Raw genomic sequence first — 20,490 nt, 5'->3', positions numbered from 1 at the left:
AACGTAAACACTAGGAAATACTTCTCTGACATTTAGGGCTTTCTCACAAATAGAATTATAACACAGAAGTCTTCCCCAGAGGTCTTTAAAAGTAGTTTATAACCTCATCTTTCTGCTTCTGGCAATTTTACTTATGATAATAAAAAAAATCCAAATGACCAATAGGAGGGAAAATGTTGGGTAAATTATGATACTTTACTCTGTGGAATATTTAGATAGCCATTAAAATTAAAATATGAGAGCTATATAGCAGCATATTAAAATTCCTATGGTTAGATACTTAGTGAAGAAGATGCACAATTTTATCTTTAATGTGATTACTGTTATGTAAAAATTATATTTGAATGCAAATTCAGATTGGAAAAGAAAACATAGAAAAACAAAAGCAATTGATGGTATTACATGGTATTGTTGTGGCAGGGGGAAAAGAATTGTTTTCCAGTTATTTAAGTGCAATAAGTAAAAATATGTCTTAAAAGTGTTCATCTCTCTTGAAATTGTAGCTGTGGTTTTCATTGAAGACATGAAGATAAAGTCCTCTGCAGTCTTCTGAGGCCTAATTTTTAGTAGCACGAGATGCATAATTTCAGACAACGGAGTCCTGCTTTGGTGCTCCTGAGTTGCAAGGAGGGTAGTATCCAGAGGGTCACATTCCAAAGCATCACTGGTCTCCATTAAAACCTAATTTATGAAATTGAAAATTAATCTTATGGAAATGGGTTTAAACAGTCTTATCATTAGCATATATTTGGTCTAATTGATTTGGGATTGACATTGTAACAGCTTTCGCTGCTATTACATATTTAAAAAGATGAAATCTGATGTGTCCTCCTGTGTTTATGCTGCTGGGAAACAACTTGCAGATGAGAGTGTTCAAACATCCATATGGTAGGTGGTCTTGCTCAACAAAGATCCCTACAAAGGGAAACTGCTCAATGAAGTCATTCCTGACGATGAATCCAATGTAACCAGACTCCCTCGGGGCAGGCCAGTAACTGCTTCCATTAGTGAGGAGAGCAGATAAAGGCCAGGTTGTGGGACCAAAAGGGGAAGATGAGATGGCCGAATCCAGGCTCCTTCCTTCCCAAGTTAATGTGACACTCTAATTTGAATATAGGTTTTGCCCTTATCCTTGGTTTTTGCTTTCTGTGGTTTAAGTTACTGGTGGTCAACCTTGGTCAGAAAATATTAAATGGAAAATTCCAGAAAAAAAAGTTCTATTTAAACTGTTTGCCTTTGTGAGTATATTGAATTCTCACGCTGTCCTGCTTCAACCAGCCCAGGATGTGAATCATCCCTTTGTCCAGCGTGTCCACACTATGTATGCTCTCCCTCACCCCCTCAGTCACTTACTAGCCTTCTTGATTATCAGATCGACTATGGAGGTATCGAAGTGCTTGTGTTCAAATAACCCCTATTTTACTTAATAATGGCCCCAAAGCACAAATGATGCTGGCAATTCAGATATGCCCTAAAGTGCTTCTTTTAAGTAAAAAGGTGTGTGTGTGTGCGTGTGTGTGTGTGTGTGTAGGAAAAAAACAGAACTATCCGCAGTTTCAGTCATCCACTGGGGATCTTGGAACGTGGATAAAGGGGAACTATTGTATTTGCTTTCACAGTATTAAAAAGGTTTTATGAGGGGTGTGTCTGGTTCTTTCCAGGTTGAAAACTACATTGACTTGGACATTTTAAATGTTCTACATTAATGCTTACACACAAGCACAGAGACACATATATAAACGTATGGATATATTCTGTGGCAGCTGTGAGAATATGCTGACAGGCCCCTGACGACAGAGAGAGTAATTGACCAGGGACCCCAGCAGCTGCACTCTGAAATCTATTATCGTGTTGGCAACAGGCCACGCTGGCTGGGGCTGCTCCAACCAGTGACTGAGCTCGGCAGGAGTGCTGAAGCAGGCCTACCCCTGGGAGACACAGGGACCCTCTGACAGCCGACTTTGGATCCCCAACAGCTTTGCCAAACCTTCTTTAGACTATGGGGCAGTCAAGGACTCTTTTGCCCAACCTTGTACACTCTCCTCTTTATGGGGCCAGACTTGCAGCACAGTTTCTTGCATTTTCTCTCCTAATAAACTTCTTGCATGTTTAATCTTATCTTGGCATCTGCTTCATATAAACATATTTAGGGTGTCCCAAAAAATGTATACATACATTTTGAATAATTATAAAGGCATTGTTTATTAAAATACATTTCATTTTCAAAATTGAGTTATCAGCTGTTAAAGTGTGTATACATTTTTGGGACACCCTGTATGTGCATATGTAATTAAATTTGAATCATCTGATGGGCACTAGTTGTGTCCAAATTTTGTCATTATAAAAATATCCATCTAGCCCCGCCAGCATGGCTCAGTCGTTAAGCGTTGACCTATGAACCAGGAAGTCATGGTTTGATTCCCAGTCTGGGCACATGTCTGGGTTGCAGGCTCCATCCCTAGTGTGGGGTGTGCAGGAGGCAGCCAATCAATGATTCTCTCTCATCATTGAGGTTTCTATCCCTCTGTCCCTCTCCCTTCCTCTCTGAAATCAATTAAAAAATATTTTTTAAAAATATAACCATCTATCCCCTTTTTTTCCCAATGATACTGCTACTTCTTTGGGGGATTTTTTATAGAAACTGCACCCCAGTGAATGTCTCTTGCTGCAATACCTCCAAAGAACTCACAGAGCAAACACTAGATTTCAGAGTGCAGCAGCTGGGGTCCCTGGTCAATTACTCTTGCTACACCTACCACTTCTTTTCTATATGGATAGCATTTTGGATAGAATTAGGAGTTTTTCTGGCAAATGAGCCCCAGGCCTTCTGTGTGAGTGTGTAGATGGGGAAGTGAGGAGCTAGTCCCCCACAGCATTCTTCCACATTCCAGGGAAGCAGGAAGACAAAGGTTTGGGTCACATCTCCAATCTCTTCATTCTTCCCTGCCCACCACCACTCTTGACTTGGACTCTCTTATCCCATATCAGAGTTCTTGATTGCAAGCAACAGGAATAGATTCTGTATCACTTAGGCAAAAGAGAATTTGTTGGAAAAGTTTGGGAGCTTACATCCTATGAGAGGCTGAAGGATCAATCCTGAGGGAGTCCCAGGGCTGGCCTGCAGGATTCAAGTCCTGGAAGAGAGATACCCACTGAGCACCTCTGTGGCAAGGAGAGCTTCAGTTTCTTTACAGCAGGCAGGTGCCTCAAATTTCACTCCAACTAACACAGAACCTAGTGGACTCGGTGATGGCTCAAAGTGAGTTTCCCTAAATAAGATTTAGGTGGAAAAAGTACTCTCAAGGAAGATTAGGTGGTAGGGCCATTAAGAGAAATAAAATTAAATTATGTGTATATATATATATTTGTGTGTGTGTGTGTGTGTGTGTGTGTGTATAATTATGTGTGTGTGTATATAATTATGTGTGTGTGTATATATATATGTGTGTGTGTGTGTGTGTGTGTGTGTGTATATATATATATATATATATCCCCTAATATACTGGGGAAATTTGATAAAAGGAGAAATAAATGTCGGGCAGAAAAAAATATAATTTAAATAAATAATAAGTATCCAGCACACACTTTTTTATACATTTGCATAGTCTATGAGTGTGTAGACGTTCAGACACTGGCCACAGCTATTGGGTGATAGATTAGTTTTTGCCCAAGTGAAAGAAAGTTTCCTGATTGAGACAGAGCCTAGCTGTTGCCAGGAGCCTGTTTGAACTAATTCAGCTCCTGAGCTTTATTTCCATCCAAGGGCTTGGGGTTCTAATGTTTTACTGTCCAAAACCGAAGTGTTGTCATGCAAGGACAGCAGCACCATCCATCAATTTCTCTTCAAAGGTCCCTCGCTTACCTTCTAGAGCTTTGCTATGGACTTACTGGCTCTCCACACAGGTCTTTTGTTTTTTGTTTGTTTGTTTTGAGCTGATTCCCAAATGTGATAGCACAGTACTATCAACAAATGGAAAGGCTGAGAAGCCCTCCAGAAAAATGATCAATGAGGTTTCACTCTCTCCCTCCCTGAATCCATATCACTCTCCTTTCCTTCATAAAAGTATTCCTTTGCTTTGTTTTCTTTCTCTTAATGGCCCTACCACCTTATCTTCTTTGAGAGTACTTTTTCCATCTAATTCTTATTTAGGGAAACTCACTTTGAGCTATCACCAAGCCTGTTTGCTCATTGCAAGCAGAAGTAGATGCCCTTGGAAAATAATCAGAAAGTGAGAGTGTACATGAGATAAGCATAGCTTTGGATGGGGGAAAAAAAAAACACTTCAGATACAAATGGAACTTGAATTCATGGAAATAAATTTCAAAAGAGGGATGTTTAGGTTGATAGTCAGGTAATGTGCCAGTATTGTCATTCCAGGTAAAGATGGCCTTGCAACAAGAAGGATTCCAACGGAAAAAGCGAGGGTATAGAGATATCAATGAGATCGATATCAACATGAATGATCCTCTTTTTACAAAGCAATGGTATCTGGTAAGTGTCTCTGTATTATTCCTAACGTTTCTCATTTTGAGACTTGGGATACAAAATGCATTTCCATTTCCTCATTATTCTTTGGGACATTGGCCAGCATCCGACTCCATCAACTGCTCTATCCCCTCTGATCCATATTGATTTTCTAGCACCACCCAAGCATCTCATTCCCTAATCTGCTTTCTTCTGAACTGCTAAGTAGCCATGGCCTCCTAGGGTCAAAGCAACTACCAAAAGCCAATCAGATTCTCCCAGACTCTGAAAAGTGCCCCAGTGTATGTATGAATGAAGATGCAAAAACATATCAAGGTCAACTCAAAGGTCTGGGAAGAGTTATGTGGGGGTCTCAACCATCAGAGTAATAGTAGGACATGATGAAACAACAGACATAAGGCAAAGAATCAGGTGACTACACAAGAAACAAGCAAAAGACCTCGAAAACTAAAGTAGCAGAAGTAGCATCTATCAGTGTTTCCTCAAATAATGGCAGGAAATCAGTTCCATGGTACTTAATTGATGCAGGATTCAAGGCAGGGAAACCCATCTGTCTGGTAGTGAATATTTTCTGGCTCCCCAAGAGTCCATCCATTTGGATGGGTTGAGTTATGTTGAAAAGGTGCTCAAAGCCTCCAAACAAAACAAACTGCAGGGCATATTGAGAGGAAATGAGTGACTAATTTATCAATGTGAGTGAAGTTTTATTTAAGATTAAAATATGTCGAGCAAAAGAGAAAATAAATTATGACCCATGGACGGCTACATTATAGGAACACACCACAAACCCCCTCCCTCTTGGGGCTTTAGACCTTGACTATGCCTTATGCTTTTGGGCATGGAATTCTAAAAATTCCATTTGGGTAACTAAATAAACTTATGTGTACAGTCAGCCCTTCATATCCACGGGTTCCACCTCCACAATTCAACCAACTAGGGGTTGAAAATACTTTAAAAATAATCCCAGAAATTTCCAATAGGCAAAACTTTAATTTGCCACATGCAGAGCGTTATGCCGAATCCACACAAATGAAGTGTAGGCATATCCTGCTGTAACCTATGTGCAAAACGTAAGTTATATGCAAATACCAAACCATCCTCTCTAATAAAATGGTAATATGCAAATTAACCATCACTCCGCTACATAAGCCACGCCCACCAGCCAAGCCACACCCACCAGCCAATCAGGGTGGGTATGCAAATTAACCCCAATCCAAGATGGCTACAGCCACAGAGAGCAAGGTTTCCCAGGTAACAGAGCAAGCCAAGCTTTCCATAGCCGTTGCAGGCCTAAGCCTCCACTCAAGCTACAAAGTTTCAATTATAGAAGGTAAACAAATTCAAACAAATGGCGGCAGAATGGAGCTTGAGAGAGCAGGCCAGGGTTGCCGCTGGCAACAGGGGAAGCAAAGCTTTCCCCACACCCTGGCCGGGCTCACCCACTTAAGGCTACAAAGTTTCAATTGTAGAAGGTGAATTAACTGCCACAGAAATGGCTGCCGCCCCAGGCTACAAAGTTTCAATTGTAGAAGGAAAATAAATTCCAGATACCAGGGCCTCCCCTTGGGTTGCCAGGAGGCGTGGCCGGCCTGCAAACCACCACAGGCCCCTCACTCAGGCCGCCCCAGGCCCCAAGGGAACCCCACCCTTATCTGTGACACCCTTCAGGGCAAACCAGCTGGCCCCCACCCGTGCACCAGGCCTCTATCCTATCTAATAAAAGAGTAATATACAGATTGATCATCACTGCAACACACAATATAGCTGCCCCCATGTGGTCAAAGATCCTGCCCCCATGTGGACACAAGATGGCCACTACAAGATGGCCAGCAGGAGAGGGCAGTTGGGAGGCACCCGGCCTGCAAGGGAGGGCAGTTGAGAGGGACCAGGCTTGCAAGGGAGGGCAGTTGAGAGGGACCAGGCTTGCAAGGGAGGGCAGTTGGAGGTGATCAACCCTGCAGGAGAGGGCAGTTAAGGGTGACCAGGCTGGCAGAGGAGGGAAGTTGGGGGCAAACAGGCTGGCAGGGGAGCAGTTAAGCATCAACCAGGCTGGCAGCGGAGTGGTTAGGGGGTGATCAGGCTGGCAGGCAGAAGCAGTTAGGGGCAATCAGGAAGGCAGGCAGGCAAGCAGTTGGGAGCCAGCAGTCCTGGATTGTGAGAGGGATGTCCGACTGCCCGTTTAGGCCTGATCCCGGTGGGTCCGGGCCTAAATGGGCAGTCGGACATCCCTCGAGGGGTCCCATATTGGAGAGGGTACAGGCTGGGCTGAGGGACAACCCCCCGCCGTGCACGAATTTCGTGCACCGGGCTTCTAGTTTTATATAAGGGACTTGAGCATCCATGTATTTTGGTATCCACAGGGGTTCTGGAACCATCCCTTCCAATACAAAGGGATGACTATATTAGTCAGGATAGGCTATGTTTCTTGCAATAACAACCCTCAAATCACAGTGGCTTAATGAAATCAAAGTTTCTCACTCATGCTATGCTTCCAATGTTTCATAATCCATCAGGAACTCAGGCAAATTAAGCTCCATCTCCACTCCATCTTGATCCCTGCTTTCATGAGCACATGAGAGAAAGAAAGGGGCAAATTGCACAGTGGCTCTTAAAGCTTCCAAATAGATGTGACAGATGACACATATAAGCTCATATTCTATTGGCCAAAATCAGTCATTCTCACTTCCAAGGGAATGGAGAGGTATAATCTTAACAAATGCCTGGAAGGAGAAGAGTGGCCATTTTTATGAAGAGTGGCCATTTTTATGAAGAGACATTCACACAATGTTTTAGCAACACTGTAACGGCCAATTGGTCACTGTGAGTTTCTGCCAATACAAACTCTGATGTCACTATTTTTTTATGACTCATCTTTGAGAAAATCTGCACAGGACAAAGATGCATGAAAAGAGGGCAGTAAGCACATTTATTTGGGATTTTTTTTCCTTTGTTTTCCTTTATTTCATCTTTGGATTTTTTAAGGGGGAGAATATGCACTAAAGTTGAGCCAGCTATCTTTAATTAGCTCAACAAATACTTTTAAAGCAAGATTGGTGTGTTAGTATTGAAATCACAAAGGTAAATAGAACATCTCCCTCTTGTAAAGGATATTGTATGTAGTAAGGAAATCATAGTCACATAAGAATAATCCCAAACAATATGTGCTAAATTCAAAATGTGAAGTATAAATCAAGAACTACAAAAGCAAGCACTTAATTCTAAACTAAGGAGGGTTTCTGGAAATGGCAGCTCTATGGAGTTTAAAGATCACAACCTGGTCATAAAAGATGGGAGGATTGAAACTGCGTTTGCATACTTATAAAAAATATAAAGCATTAACAGTGTATATCAAAAAATTAAAGGAGGAGGCTAGTGGGAGGATGCCCAGAAGTACTGGTTCAGGGAACATGTGGCCTTTGAGCTGGCCCTGGAATAGCAGATGGCTGCAGAGCATGTCAAGCAAACATTTACACAGGTGCTTTACTCCACCGAACTAATAAGATTCTCTGCTTGGAATTCCTGTACCAGATCAATACTGGACAAGCCGATGGCACTCCTGGCCTTGATTTGAATGTGGCAGAAGCCTGGGAGCTGGGCTACACAGGGAAAGGTGTTACCATTGGAATTATGGATGATGGTGAGTTTTTCAATGCCTTTACAGCATTTGTAAGCAAGGGTGTCTTTGCAGTGCTTCAGCATATAAGAGAGTCCTTCTTTTGGAGGCAGAATAGCCAGATGTTGGGCCTGATAACCATCTATACTGTGACCAAGCCTTCACCTTCCTCCAAATCCATCGTCCTCAAATTTGAGGATACCCTTAACAAAAAATTGTTGAATTAATAAATTAATTAAACTAATAAAATCTGATCATTCTGCAACTTTAATTTTTTATTAAACCACTGCTTATACTTTACCTTAAAACATCTTCTAAACCTCTTTATATTTACCATCTATTTCTCTAGATCCACACTGTCCAATGTACTAGCCACTAGCCATATGTGGCTATTTACATTTAAACTTCAATTAATTAACGCTAAATAAAATTAAAAATTCAACTTCTAGTTGCATTTCAAGTTTTCAATAGCTACATGGATCTAGCAGCTGCTGAAATTCAAGCCAAAAACTCCATTTTTATCATCACAGAAATTTACGTATATTAGACCATGTGGCTCTAGATCCATGAAATAGCTTTTTAGCAGCAGGATTGGGCTTTGGAGAATTTTTTACTTTATTGTTACTTTCAGAATGAGCCTTTGTAAAGCAGACTTTGATAACATTTTATGATGCATGACTCCTAGAACATATTATCCTATCCCAAACACCTGCCAGACAAAGATTTAACAGAGCTTTATTTTCAATAGTTTTTTTATATGAAAGCCAACAGTTTGGGTGAATTGTTTTTCTAACTACACATGTCCTTGGCTCTGCCAAGATCCTGGAGCGTCTCTGCCCTGTAGTTATCTCATTGGGGATGTACTATCTGGGTCTTCATTAGCTGTCTGGGTCTCCCAGTAAAAGTGCCACTGTGCAGTTTTGGCCCAATTACATATAAAGACTATACAAAGATGAAACAACGGATGGAGCCTTTCCCTTCTGAAGATCCTCAAAGAACACTATGTTCTCTAAAGCAAGCCTTTGAAACAGAATTGATGGGAAAACAAGGGGAGCCAGAGTGATTAAAATTGCTGCTGTCTTTGTGTGGGTTCATTAAATAGCAACATAAAAACAATGCCTCCCTCTTTTCTGATGTGTTCAACATTTTGAAGTGGATGTAAAAGCTTTCTCTAGCAGCCGAGGGTTTTCACAAGAAGAAAAGAGCTCTGCACAAGAGTGTCTGCGCACTGTGTCTGGAGCTGAAACAGTCTCTTCTTTCCTAATATTTTGGTTTAGAAACTAAAGTGGCTGACGCCAGCTTGCCCAGGAGAAAGATGCACCTAGGTTTGGGAAAAACCTACCTAGGATATATTGTAATGACCATGCAGCATATCCACTGTGTACTCCCTGTTGGGTATTAGAGAAGCACCCTCAAAGTGGCACCACAGTGACAACAGACAGGCACACCGCTCTTATGAAACCTCCATCAGCCCTATGATGCCTGCTTCAGGACTCTTTAAATGTAACCCCCTCGCCTGAGTGTCCATCGTCCCTTCCAAAGATAGCAAAGATGACTCTTGCCTCTGCTCCATGTTTCCTGGCTTGCAAGGCCAAGTCCTTCAGAAAGTTTTGACAGAATTTGATTTATGTTATTTCTTCTGCTCATCAGTGGCCTTTGGGATTCCAAAAAAAAAAAGAAAGAAAGAAAAAAGCAAATTCTCTTCCTCCCAATTAAAACTCCTAACTTCCCCATTGTTTTGGTCACCTACTAACGCAGAACAAATCACCTCAAAATTAAGTGGCTTTAAATAACCACCATATTGTTCTTTCTCACAGTTCTGTGGATTGCCCAGGCTCAGCTGGACAGTTCTGCTGCTGGCCTTTCTGGGGTATCTCATGCAGTTGGAGTCTGAAGACGGCTGGGACTGGATGCAACTGGAGGCTCCCTCCAGCTCCATACAGTCCCAGCTTCTCCACTCCATGTGGTCTCGCCAGCAAGGTAGATGGATTTTTACAGATGGCTCAGGGCTCCCAAGAACAGGCATTCAGATGTTGGCTGGGCTGTGGTCATCGGAAGGCTTGACTGAGCTGAACCAAGATGGCTAATAGTTGATGCTGGCTGTTGCTGGGGCTCAGCGGTCAAACAGAGTGACTACACATGGGATTCTTGCATGGCAGCTTGCTTCCTGAAGAGTAAGCAAGTTTCCAAAGGAAACAGGTGGAAGATGCCTGGCCTTTTCTGACTTAGCCTTGAAAGTCATAGCTTCTATAACTTATTTGTAGAAGCAACCACAGCCCAGTCAGACTGAAGAAGAAAGAATAGACTTACCTCTAAATCAGGAAGGGGATGACCTTGTCATACTGTAGAATACCATAAGGGATCAGTGATACTGAACCACCACCTTTGAAAATACAATTAATCCATTGAAGTCTACTCCTCAGCAGCATATAAGTCCATAGGGATGGTGCAAGGGGCTATCTTTCTTAGAACAATGAAAGTAACTGGGCTTAGGACCAGTAATACATCTCAACTGAACTATTACCATTCTAACTAGGAAGATGTACATGGAGATCCTTGCTAATTCCCTGAAGTCTCTGGAGCTTCCTGGGAATTTGGACTATTGTGGATTAGACTTCAAACTAGTGGCAGATACTAATGGTTTATGAACAAAAATATAACCAAATATTTTTAATTTGTGCCCCATATTCATTATGATTGGCTGATGAGCAGGTGCCCCTGCAGACCATGAGCCATAGCTCAGGTTGAGTGTCCAAACTGCCTGTTTTTTCCAGGACCTACATAGGGTCTATCAGTCATTGCTGAAAATAAACAAATACGTGAAAAATAAGATTGAATATGTTACTAATAAAAGAAGTGAAAAATAAGCTGATTTAGAAGATGTAGAAGAAACCAAGATGGCGGCCTAGGTAAGCACCTAAACTGCTGCCTTTCACAACAATTTCAAAACAACAACTAAAAGACAGAACTGATATCATACAAAACCACAGGAAAGCTGGCTGAGTGGAAATTCTACAACTAGAAGGAAAGAGAAAAGCTCACGGATCAGAGGAGCCGCAAAGCGCTGAGGTACGGAGATGTGCGTGCAGAGAGGAAGGGCGGCCGAGTGCCTAGCTGGTGGGAGGGGAAAGGAAGCGCCCGACTGCACTGAACCCCAGCTCCATCCGAAACCCCATGGACCCAGGCTCATACAGGTGGAGTCTGGACTGTAGAGAAAGGCACACGGAGACTCGGAGACTCGGGGGAGCCTCAGCAGGCAGGGGTCTGGAGGCGCGCGCGCGCATGAGTGTGCACAGAGAGGTCTGACTGCAGAGGTTGCCGCAGGCTTTCCATAGTGGAAGGAGTCGGAAGCTCCTGACTGCACTGAATCCCAGTTCCGGGTGAGCCCCTGGGTGACCCACGCTCTTACAGGGGGAATCTGGACTGTCAGGCGGAAACTCAGGGGATCCATGGAAGGCAGAGGTCTGGAGCCACGTGTGCAAGGGCAGGGCTGATGGGAAGCCAAGACTGTCTGCTCAGCCCTGAGACTCCGCCCCATCCAAGCTGAGCGCAAAGGCTTTTGCAATTTTGCAAGGCTGGTCCTATAAGGCTGTCTCTAATACAGAAGGTATCCCGGCGTAGACACAGCTGATACTCACAGCCAATTGGCCTGGAGGTCAATTCCTCCCAGTGATACCAACAACAATCAAGACTTAACTACAATAAGGCTGTACACACAGTCCACAAAGGGGAGCACCAATAGTGTCCACCTCAGGTAACTGGGGAGGCTGACCCACCGGGCCATATAGGAAACCTAGCACACAAAGCTACCCTACCAACTCAGGGAAGAAACGAAAATGCGGAGTCAAAGAAACAGACCACAAATGAAAGAAATGGAGGAGAACAAATGACTGGATATAGAATTCAAAACCACGGTTATAAGGTTTTTCAAGAATTTCCTAGAAAAGGCCGATAAATTTAACAAGACCCTCAAGGATATAAAAAAGGACCAACTAGAAATTAAACATACACTGACTGAAATAAAAAATATTATACAGAGACCCAACAGCAGACTAGAGGACCGCAAGAATCAAGTCAAAGATTTGAAATACAAAGAAGCAAAAAACTCAACCAGAAAAGCAAAAAGAAAAAAGAATCCAAAAAGTTGAAGATAGTGTAAGAAGCCTCTGGGACAACTTCAAGCGTACCAACATCAGAATTATGGGGGTGTCAGAAGAAGAGAGAGAGCAAGATACTGAAAACCTATTTGAAGAAATCATGACAGAAAACTTCCCCCACCTGGTGAAAGAAATAGACTTACAAGTCCAGGAAGTGCACAGAACCCCCCAAAAAAAGGAATCCAAAGAGGACCACACCAAGACACATCATAATTAAAATGCCAAGGGCAAAAGACAAAGAGAGAATATTAAAAGCAGCAAGAGAAAAACAGTTAATTACCTATAAGGGAGCACCCATACGATTGTCAGCTGATTTCTCAACAGAAACTATGCAGGCCAGACGGGAGTGGCAAGAAATATTCAAAGTGATGAATAGCAAGAACCTACAACCAAGACTACTCTACCCAGCAAAGTTATCATTCAGAATTGAAGGTCAGATAAAGAGCTTCACAGACAAGAAAAAGCTAAAGGAGTTCATCACCACCAAACCAGTATTATATGAAATGCTGAAAGGTATTCTTTAAGAAGAGGAAGAAGAAAAAAGTAAAGATAAAAATTATGAACAACAAATACATATCTATCAACAAGTGAACCTAAAAATCAAGTGAATTAAAAATCTGAGGAACAGAATAAACTGGTGAATATAATAGAATCAGGGGCAAAGAAAGGGAGTGGATTGATAATTATCAGGGGGAAAGGGGTGTGGGGGGTGCAGGAAGAGACTGGACTAAAATCGTACACCTATGGATGAGGACAATGGGGGGGTAAGGGCAGTGGGTGGGGTGGGAACTGGGTGGAGCGGAGCTATGGGGGGAAAAAGGAGAAACAATTGTAATAATCTGAACAATAAAGATTTATTAAATTTAAAAAATAATAAAATTAGACACCAAGTCTCAAAAAAAAAAAAAAAAGAAGATGTATTCAGCATATTCCCCTGAATATAAAACTTACAAAACTCTTAAAATACTATTTAATTACCAGGTTATCATTTTCTTGCTTCAGTTCATTTTTATTTCTCTGGATCATGTCTGTCATCCTTTACAATTCTATAAATAATATTTTCTTTCTCAGACTAAAGTCTGTATCTGTTCTAACTTAACACCTGGTCTTCCCCATAACCTAATTAAAGATGTTTTATTTAATTGGGCTAAATTTATCTTGTTTTAATTCTAATTTCCTTCTGGTCTCAGATTACCTCTTTGCTTCAATATTTTCCCTTCACAGAGAAGAGACTACTATTTCTCCAAAAATTCCCCTCCTAAACAACTTGCACTCTCAGAACATGGGGTCATGTTTTAAAAATTGACTCATTATTAGAAAAAAAACATTCTCTGTGTGTGCATCTGTGTGTTTGTCATTTTTCTTTTACCTTGCCTGTATGTTATAACATTTTTTGCCTAACAATGAGTTCACAAAATTTAACAAATTTTAGAAAATATATACAACAATTTAATTCCAACACAACATTCTAAAACCAAGTAGATTTTTTTAATGTTCTGTTCTTCAGCATTATCTACATACCTCTAGTGATATGGTAGATAATGGTACTAATGATGAGGATAGAAATATAATTTATCAAGTGTCTACTACAAGCTAAACTCTTTCGATGAATTGGCTCTAATCTTGAAAATTGCTTTGCAAGGTAAATAATATCCCCATTTTAAAGACAAAAAAACTGAGGTTCCAAGAGATTATGTCATTTGGCCAAAGTCACATAAATATTAATTACAGTGTCTAAACCTGAAATGGTACTGGATCTGTTGGTCCCATGGCCCAGGCTCATCCCTAACACAACCTAAACTAACCATCTCTAAATTAGAATCCTGCAAACTTTTAAGTGTTTGTCTTTAAGTCTTCTAACCCCTGTCTCTCTGCAGTCCTTGAGAGGAGGAGGAGGAGGATATTGGGCAGGAAGTGACCAGCTATACTCTCTCAAGATATAGAAATCAGCATGATAACAGTAATTGTTTCAGATGTCAAAATATCAGCAGCAAGATATGAAACATGTTAGAGCAGCTTTCCTGAGAACAGTGATTCCCAGTCTAAAAAGTACTTATCAGAAATGACTTGTGCAACAAGGAAAAAAAAGGAAAACTTTTTTTACAAATACAATTGACCCTTGAAGAATGCTGGCTTGGACTGTGCGGGTCCACTTATACACAGGTTTTTCTATTGGTCAGCACAGTTCAAACGCGCTTTCTTCAAGGGTCAACTGGTAGTTGGGAATCCACATACATGGAGGACTGACTTAAGTTACACACAGATTTTCAACTGCCCAGGAGGTTGGCTCCTCTAACCCCTCGTTGTTCAAGGGTCAACTATATACATCCTGATACAAGTTCTTTTTTGCAGAACAAAGCTATAGTTGTGACCTGACTTTGGTATGCATGTAGTAAAGATGACAGCTATATGAGAGGCTGAATAATACTTCTGGCTTTTAAATATTGCAACCCAATAGAGTTGTTAAAGGCCACCATTAGAAGCACACCACACTGTTCGCACCTCCGCTAGATCAAGAAGAAAATAAGCATATAGAAGCCACGTGCTTTCCGCTTTCCCTGAAGTCATGCAGCCAGTTGGCAGCATGGCTGGGATTCAAACTTGAATCTTTGATTCCAAAACCTACACTTACAACAATTATGCTAGGTAGTGCAGGAGCCTAGCTGGTTTCTCGGAGGGCTAGATGCTCAGATGAAATGAAATTGCAATGATTATATGGCTCTCAGACCTGAAGGAAAACTTTTCAATTTGCCCTTGAAGTTCCAGGGTGCTTCCTGAGACTCACGAGTCTGATGGAGGCCAGCAACTCATGGACCATAATTCTACCACTGGAATGACTATTGGGCAACAAAGTAGTCCACATGCAGGAGAAAGCACAGGACCCCTGCAGGGCGACTCGAGGTCTCGGCTTCCAGGAAAGCCACATTCTGGGAAGACGAGTATCAACTCCTACTCGGGACATCTTGCAGGAGACCATTTGCTCTTCACCTAATCGCTTTTCTTGCCAGGCTATGTTACTCTTATTATTTCTATGCCAGAGAACCCTCTCCTAATCCATGGCTGTCCAGGCCCTGTTCAATAATAATTGCTTTCCCTCGCCCGGGCCAGTTTCATTTCAGAAGAAATGCCTGTTGATGCTTTAGAAATGTCAGGATTTCCACAAATCTCTCTTGCATCACTGCCCTGATGAGCCATCTATCTTATACACACTAAGCCCCTTTGTGCTAACATTTATGGCAGAAGTATTATCCTGAGGTTCCAAGCTCTAATTGGCTTCCCTCCTCCGATGCATCTGGTGGCAGCTGTCTCTTCACTTGGGCGGTGCAACCCACCCACCCTCACTCGGGCAGCAAAACACAAGGCTGGGGCCTCAGGCACAGTGTATCCTGGGTGCAGCACGTAAGATCTTTCTAGAGCAGCTTTCCCGAGGACAGTGGCAGGTATTAACCTTTCGTTCCTGTGCTATTGTCTTTTCACAGGGATTGACTATCTCCACCCAGACCTGGCCTCAAATTACGTAAGTACAAGCTGACCTGTGTGGGGAAACATGTGCACCTTAGGTGTTCTGGTGTCCCTTGTTATTAGGAACATACACATGCACATTTACACATGCATGCATGCACACGGGGCACACACATGTGAACACGTCCATGCATACACAGGCATGCACACTAAAACTGCCCATCTTATTAGAGCCACAGCTCAGGCCAAAGACAAACTGACAGGGTATGGAGCCTAGCAGCAGAAAAAGCTGGTGATTTTCTAAGAAGAAAAGCAGGAAACTTGAGGTCTGGAAGGTACAGGGAGGGGAAAATGTGAGGGAGGTTTAAAATCAACTCTAGCTGAGGATACTAGTATTGAATTGAAGGGTGGAAATGAGCCTGTTGGGTTTTTGCTGGATGAAACTGATGGCAAAGTGCCAAAAAGTGCAGCAACTCGCGTTGCAACCATAGCTGTATGAAAGCAAGAGCATCATCTTTTTTATTAGTTCTGTGTTTACGAGCCCTGCACACCGACTTGCCCCCACAACGCTGTGTAGAGCATTTAGTTTCCCACAGGTAAGAAATATTAACAGAAAGGCATGGTCAATGCTGTTGGGCTAGAACCACATGCAAGTCACTCTGCTTCCCTGATGAAACCTACAAACCCTTTAAAGAAAAGTGATCACTTTATTTTAACCCCAGGAGAGCCACTATTCGAGCATTGCTATGTTCACTTAAAATTATCTAAACTATTACTAAGCAATACTTCTATAAGCTGCAGAACTAAGTATTCAGAATGTTATTTTAGTAGCTGAAGAGGTCATATTGAAGAGAACATGAACTTCAATAGAGAAAAGAAGTGTTTTGGGATCCACATTCTGGGTCATTCACCCTAGAAGGTGTGTATCTACATTGCAAAAAGAGAACAGAGACTTTCCACGTGTTAAGTGCATTGAGCATTAGGAAACAGCACCCATGCGCTGGGTTTCTCTTTACTGCAGGCGTCTTATAAACCTACAGGAGTATACTAAGGGCTGAGCATCATTTTAATAATTAAAAAGAAAATTAAATGAATCATGGGCACCGTCCAGACAAAGTGGGCCCAGAGAGACGTGACAAAAATTAATCCAAAGCTCTGTTCCAAGAGATGAGACTCCACTCCTGTAGATAAGACAATAAAGAACCACTTATGAGTTGCAGGTTCCGCCTCAGTGGTCCATCTGCAGAGTCTAAGGAAACATTTCTCCTCTCCTTCCTGTGTCCTTTCTCCCCTCCTGCAGACACACGTGGAGCTGTCTGCCTGGCTGTCCCCTTTGCCTCCTTAAAGGGACTGCCCCACATAGAGCCTTGTTTGCCTCCTCTCATGCCACCCCTTTCTCTGTCTCCCCAGGAGCTGCAGGGCTCTGGAGAGTTCTCCAAAAGGGAGATGGAGAAATGCTTGTGCTGCGATTTCTCCAGCGCTGTGATACCCACGGGCTTTCCTTACACAGAAATGGCGGGGATGGTAGCCTGGGGAGGTGCACACAGAGGCATTGTTAGTATGCTCCCCAGACCTGAGGAGCATACTAACAATGGTTGAGAACCACTGAGTTAAAGGAAGAACTGTCTAATGAGTAAGGTTAATAAATAAAAGGAATTATCTCTCCCAGTAAGTAATGAGTTCTCCATATCTGAAAATGTTCAAGAGGAGTGTTGCCCTGGCCGGTGTTGCTCAGTGGTTGGAGTGTCAGCTGGAGCACCGAGGGGTCTCTGGTTTGATTCCAAGTCAAGGGCATGTGCCTGTGATACAGGTTTGATCTCTCTCTCTCTCTCTCTCTCTCTCTCTCTCTCTTCCCTTCCACTCTCTCTAAAAATCAATGGAAAGCCGAAACCGGCTTGGCTCAGTGGATAGAGCGTCGGCCTGCGGACTGAAGGGTCCCAGGTTCGATTCCGGTCAAGGGCATGTACCTTGGTTGCGGACACATCCCCAGTGGGGGTGTGCAGGAGGCAGCTGATCGATGTTTCTCTCTCATTGATGTTCTGGCTCTCTATCCCTCTCTCTTCTTCTCTGTAAAAAATCAATAAAATATATTTAAAAAATAAAAATAAAAAAAGTAAAAGTCAATGGAAAAAAATATCCTGGAGTGAGGATTAACAAAAAAAAAGAGGAATATTGATGGCCAGTTGGCAGGTATGTGTTGTTGAGGAGATGGCGATGTCTACACTAATCTTAGAGTAGATGGCATCTAAGAATTGAACAGAACCTTCAATCCAGAGGAAGGTCCTAGTCTTCAACATTTATTAAATACTTGGTACCTTACAACAATTATGTCTAATTACATAGCTGATTACAAATTTTGTAATATAATATTCTCTCACCCTGGCTGGTGTGTCTCAGTTGGTTTTGGATTCTAAAGGTTTTGGATTTGATTCCTGGTCAGGGCACATACCTAGGTTGTGGGTTCAGCCCCTGTTTAGGGTGCATACTGATCGATGTTTCTCTCTCTCCTCCTTTCTCTCCCCCTTTCTCTCTCTAAAATCCTTGGGTGAGGATTAAAAATGTTTTCTCTGTCTGGTATAAGTGAGAAAACTGAACAACAAATACCTCATTCTTAATCCCTCAGCAGAGAACTTGAGCCTGAACTGATTTGAACAGTCTCGGTGTCTCTCTTACTCTGTATAGAGACTGACAACTTTAAAGCTATTAACCAATTTATCTTCTTTATTTTTAATTAAAAATTTTACACTATAATTAACAGAATGAGGATGGCAAGTGGAGTAGACCTGCCCAGGAGAACAATGAAATCAGTGGACAGTGATGAGCTCAAAAATTGAGCAAAGGATTAACAGACAGCTTCACACCTTGTTAGGTGACTTAATGGTTTGGATGTGATGAGCTAGCCTGGTGCCCTTCTAGTGAAATATACTTTGGGGAGGTCTGTGTTTGAGTTCCTTCACAAGCAGACCTTGAGACAAGGGTTTGAGTGCAAGTAGTTTATTTGAGAGGTGATCCCAGGAAGCAAGAATAGAGGGAGTAATTAGATATGGAAGGGAAAGCAGCTGATAAATGGTACATTATCAAACAAGGGAGCGGCTGGAACTTCATCCCACTGGGAAGTCGGGGACAGTATAGAATAAGTGCCAGTTATCCCACCCAGGATGGGATACCCAAGGAAGCTGGGGTATTTTTACAGCAACTTCTGTCAGTCATTGGTTGAGGGTTGGTCCCAGGAAATGTTAAAATCCCAGCACATCCTACCTTCCCACAGCCTTTGTCAAAGATGCAGGTACAGGCAGCCAGAACTCACCTGGGTGATAGGCCAAAGGTAAATGGGCTGGATGCTGGCAACATCTGCCTCAGAGAGGATGACTTGGAAATTTATTAAAGGTTAAAATAAACAGAAATGGGCTGTGTTGGGGAAATTACTTCTTGCTACAGATTATTTTCAGTGAGAAGTAAAAACTCTAGCAAAGTTTTTTAGACAAAAATGACAAGAATTTCTTCATAATCAAACTAGACAAACTGTTTTCCAACTCAGAAATATTTTCAAAGCTTGTTTTTTTCCATATATTAAAAGAGAAGATGCCCTAGTTGGTTTGGCTCAGTTGATAGAGCGTCAGCCTGGGGACTGAAGGGTCCCAGGTTCGATTCTGGTCAAGGGCACATACCAGGGTGGCAGGCTCAATCCCCAGTAGGGGGCCTGCAGGAGGCAGCCGATCAATGATTATCTTTCATCATTGATGTTTCCATCTGTCTCTAGCTCTCTCTTCCTCTCTGAAATCAATAAAAATATTTTTTTTAAAAAAAGAGATGAGTCAGAGTATACTGGTAGTGTGGTGTTCTTTCTATTTAAACTGAGAATTAAAATCCTTTGAAAACTGCAAATATATAAATGTGAGTCGTTAGTGTTAATTTAATTCAACAAATCTACATTAAATCTGTTGAGAGTTAGAAGCAAAGGATAATAATAGCTGCTTGAAGTATTACTGTATTGTTCTATGATTAGATTTAATCTGAGGGATCCAGTCCCACTGATAAATGCTCACTATCCCAAATAATTAAAACTCTCCTTTTTCCATCCCAATAGTAATAACATGAAACAAGTATTGGCCAAGACGCTATTTTAGATCAAGTCTAAATCAGAGTTCCTTTACCCCATCCTCTCTGTGCGAATGGTCTGGATATACACACTAACACAATCTGATCACTGTGTATTAGACCTACTATGTGCACGCATCAGAGGAAGAGAGAGAAGCCAGACTCAAATGTTCTCCAGAGAAGCCGGCGGTCAATAAGGACACTGGTAAGGGACGTATCTCACAGGTGAGGGGCTGGCAGGCAGGGAGGATGTTCATCTCTTTACCGTGTGGCCCCATCTCTTTACCATTCACAGCACTGGTCCAAGTCCAGAGGTCTTCAGGAATAGAGGGATACTTCTCCAAGAACACAAGAATTGTGACTGAGGTTCAGGTCCTGCAGGGTGGGTGTGGGTGGAGCCAAGCACCCCTGCTTTGCTCAAAGCCTTCTCTGCTGAAGCTACAAAAGTGAAGAAGTGGCTAGTGGTTCTGTAAAATCCAAAGAGAGTCTTCTTGCTGCAGGTGGGAGTTTTCTCAGAGGCAGACCTGAGATAAGGATTGGAAAGTAAGTAATTTATTTGGAGAGGGGTACCCCAGGAAGTACCAGCTGGGGAGAAAGGAACTATTCCGGAAGAAAGAGCAGCTGAGAAAGCACTTGTTACAAAGCCTATCACTACTGAGAGCAAAGGAGCATGC

The 20,490-nt window shown here is 42.2% G+C and overlaps 1 protein-coding gene across 2 annotated transcripts in view; it reads left to right on the top strand.

Annotated features, from left to right (window-relative positions):
* PCSK2 (proprotein convertase subtilisin/kexin type 2) overlaps positions 1-20,490 on the top strand; it is a gene marked incomplete at both ends in the record, with an annotated part of 269,142 nt that overhangs the window by 142,254 nt on the left and 106,398 nt on the right. For both annotated transcript variants that reach the window (XM_079783512.1, XM_079783511.1), the window contains 3 exons: positions 4,379-4,492; positions 8,015-8,123; positions 15,736-15,773. In XM_079783512.1, the coding sequence (XP_079639638.1) occupies positions 4,379-4,492; positions 8,015-8,123; positions 15,736-15,773 (261 nt within the window). The remainder of the gene's footprint in view (positions 1-4,378; positions 4,493-8,014; positions 8,124-15,735; positions 15,774-20,490) is intronic.

The sequence above is a fragment of the Cnephaeus nilssonii genome (genome assembly GCF_951640355.1).
Source record: "Cnephaeus nilssonii genome assembly, chromosome: 11".
In the NCBI taxonomy this organism is placed as follows: Eukaryota; Metazoa; Chordata; class Mammalia; order Chiroptera; family Vespertilionidae; genus Cnephaeus; species Cnephaeus nilssonii.
This window is presented reverse-complemented; position numbering and strand designations above follow the sequence as displayed.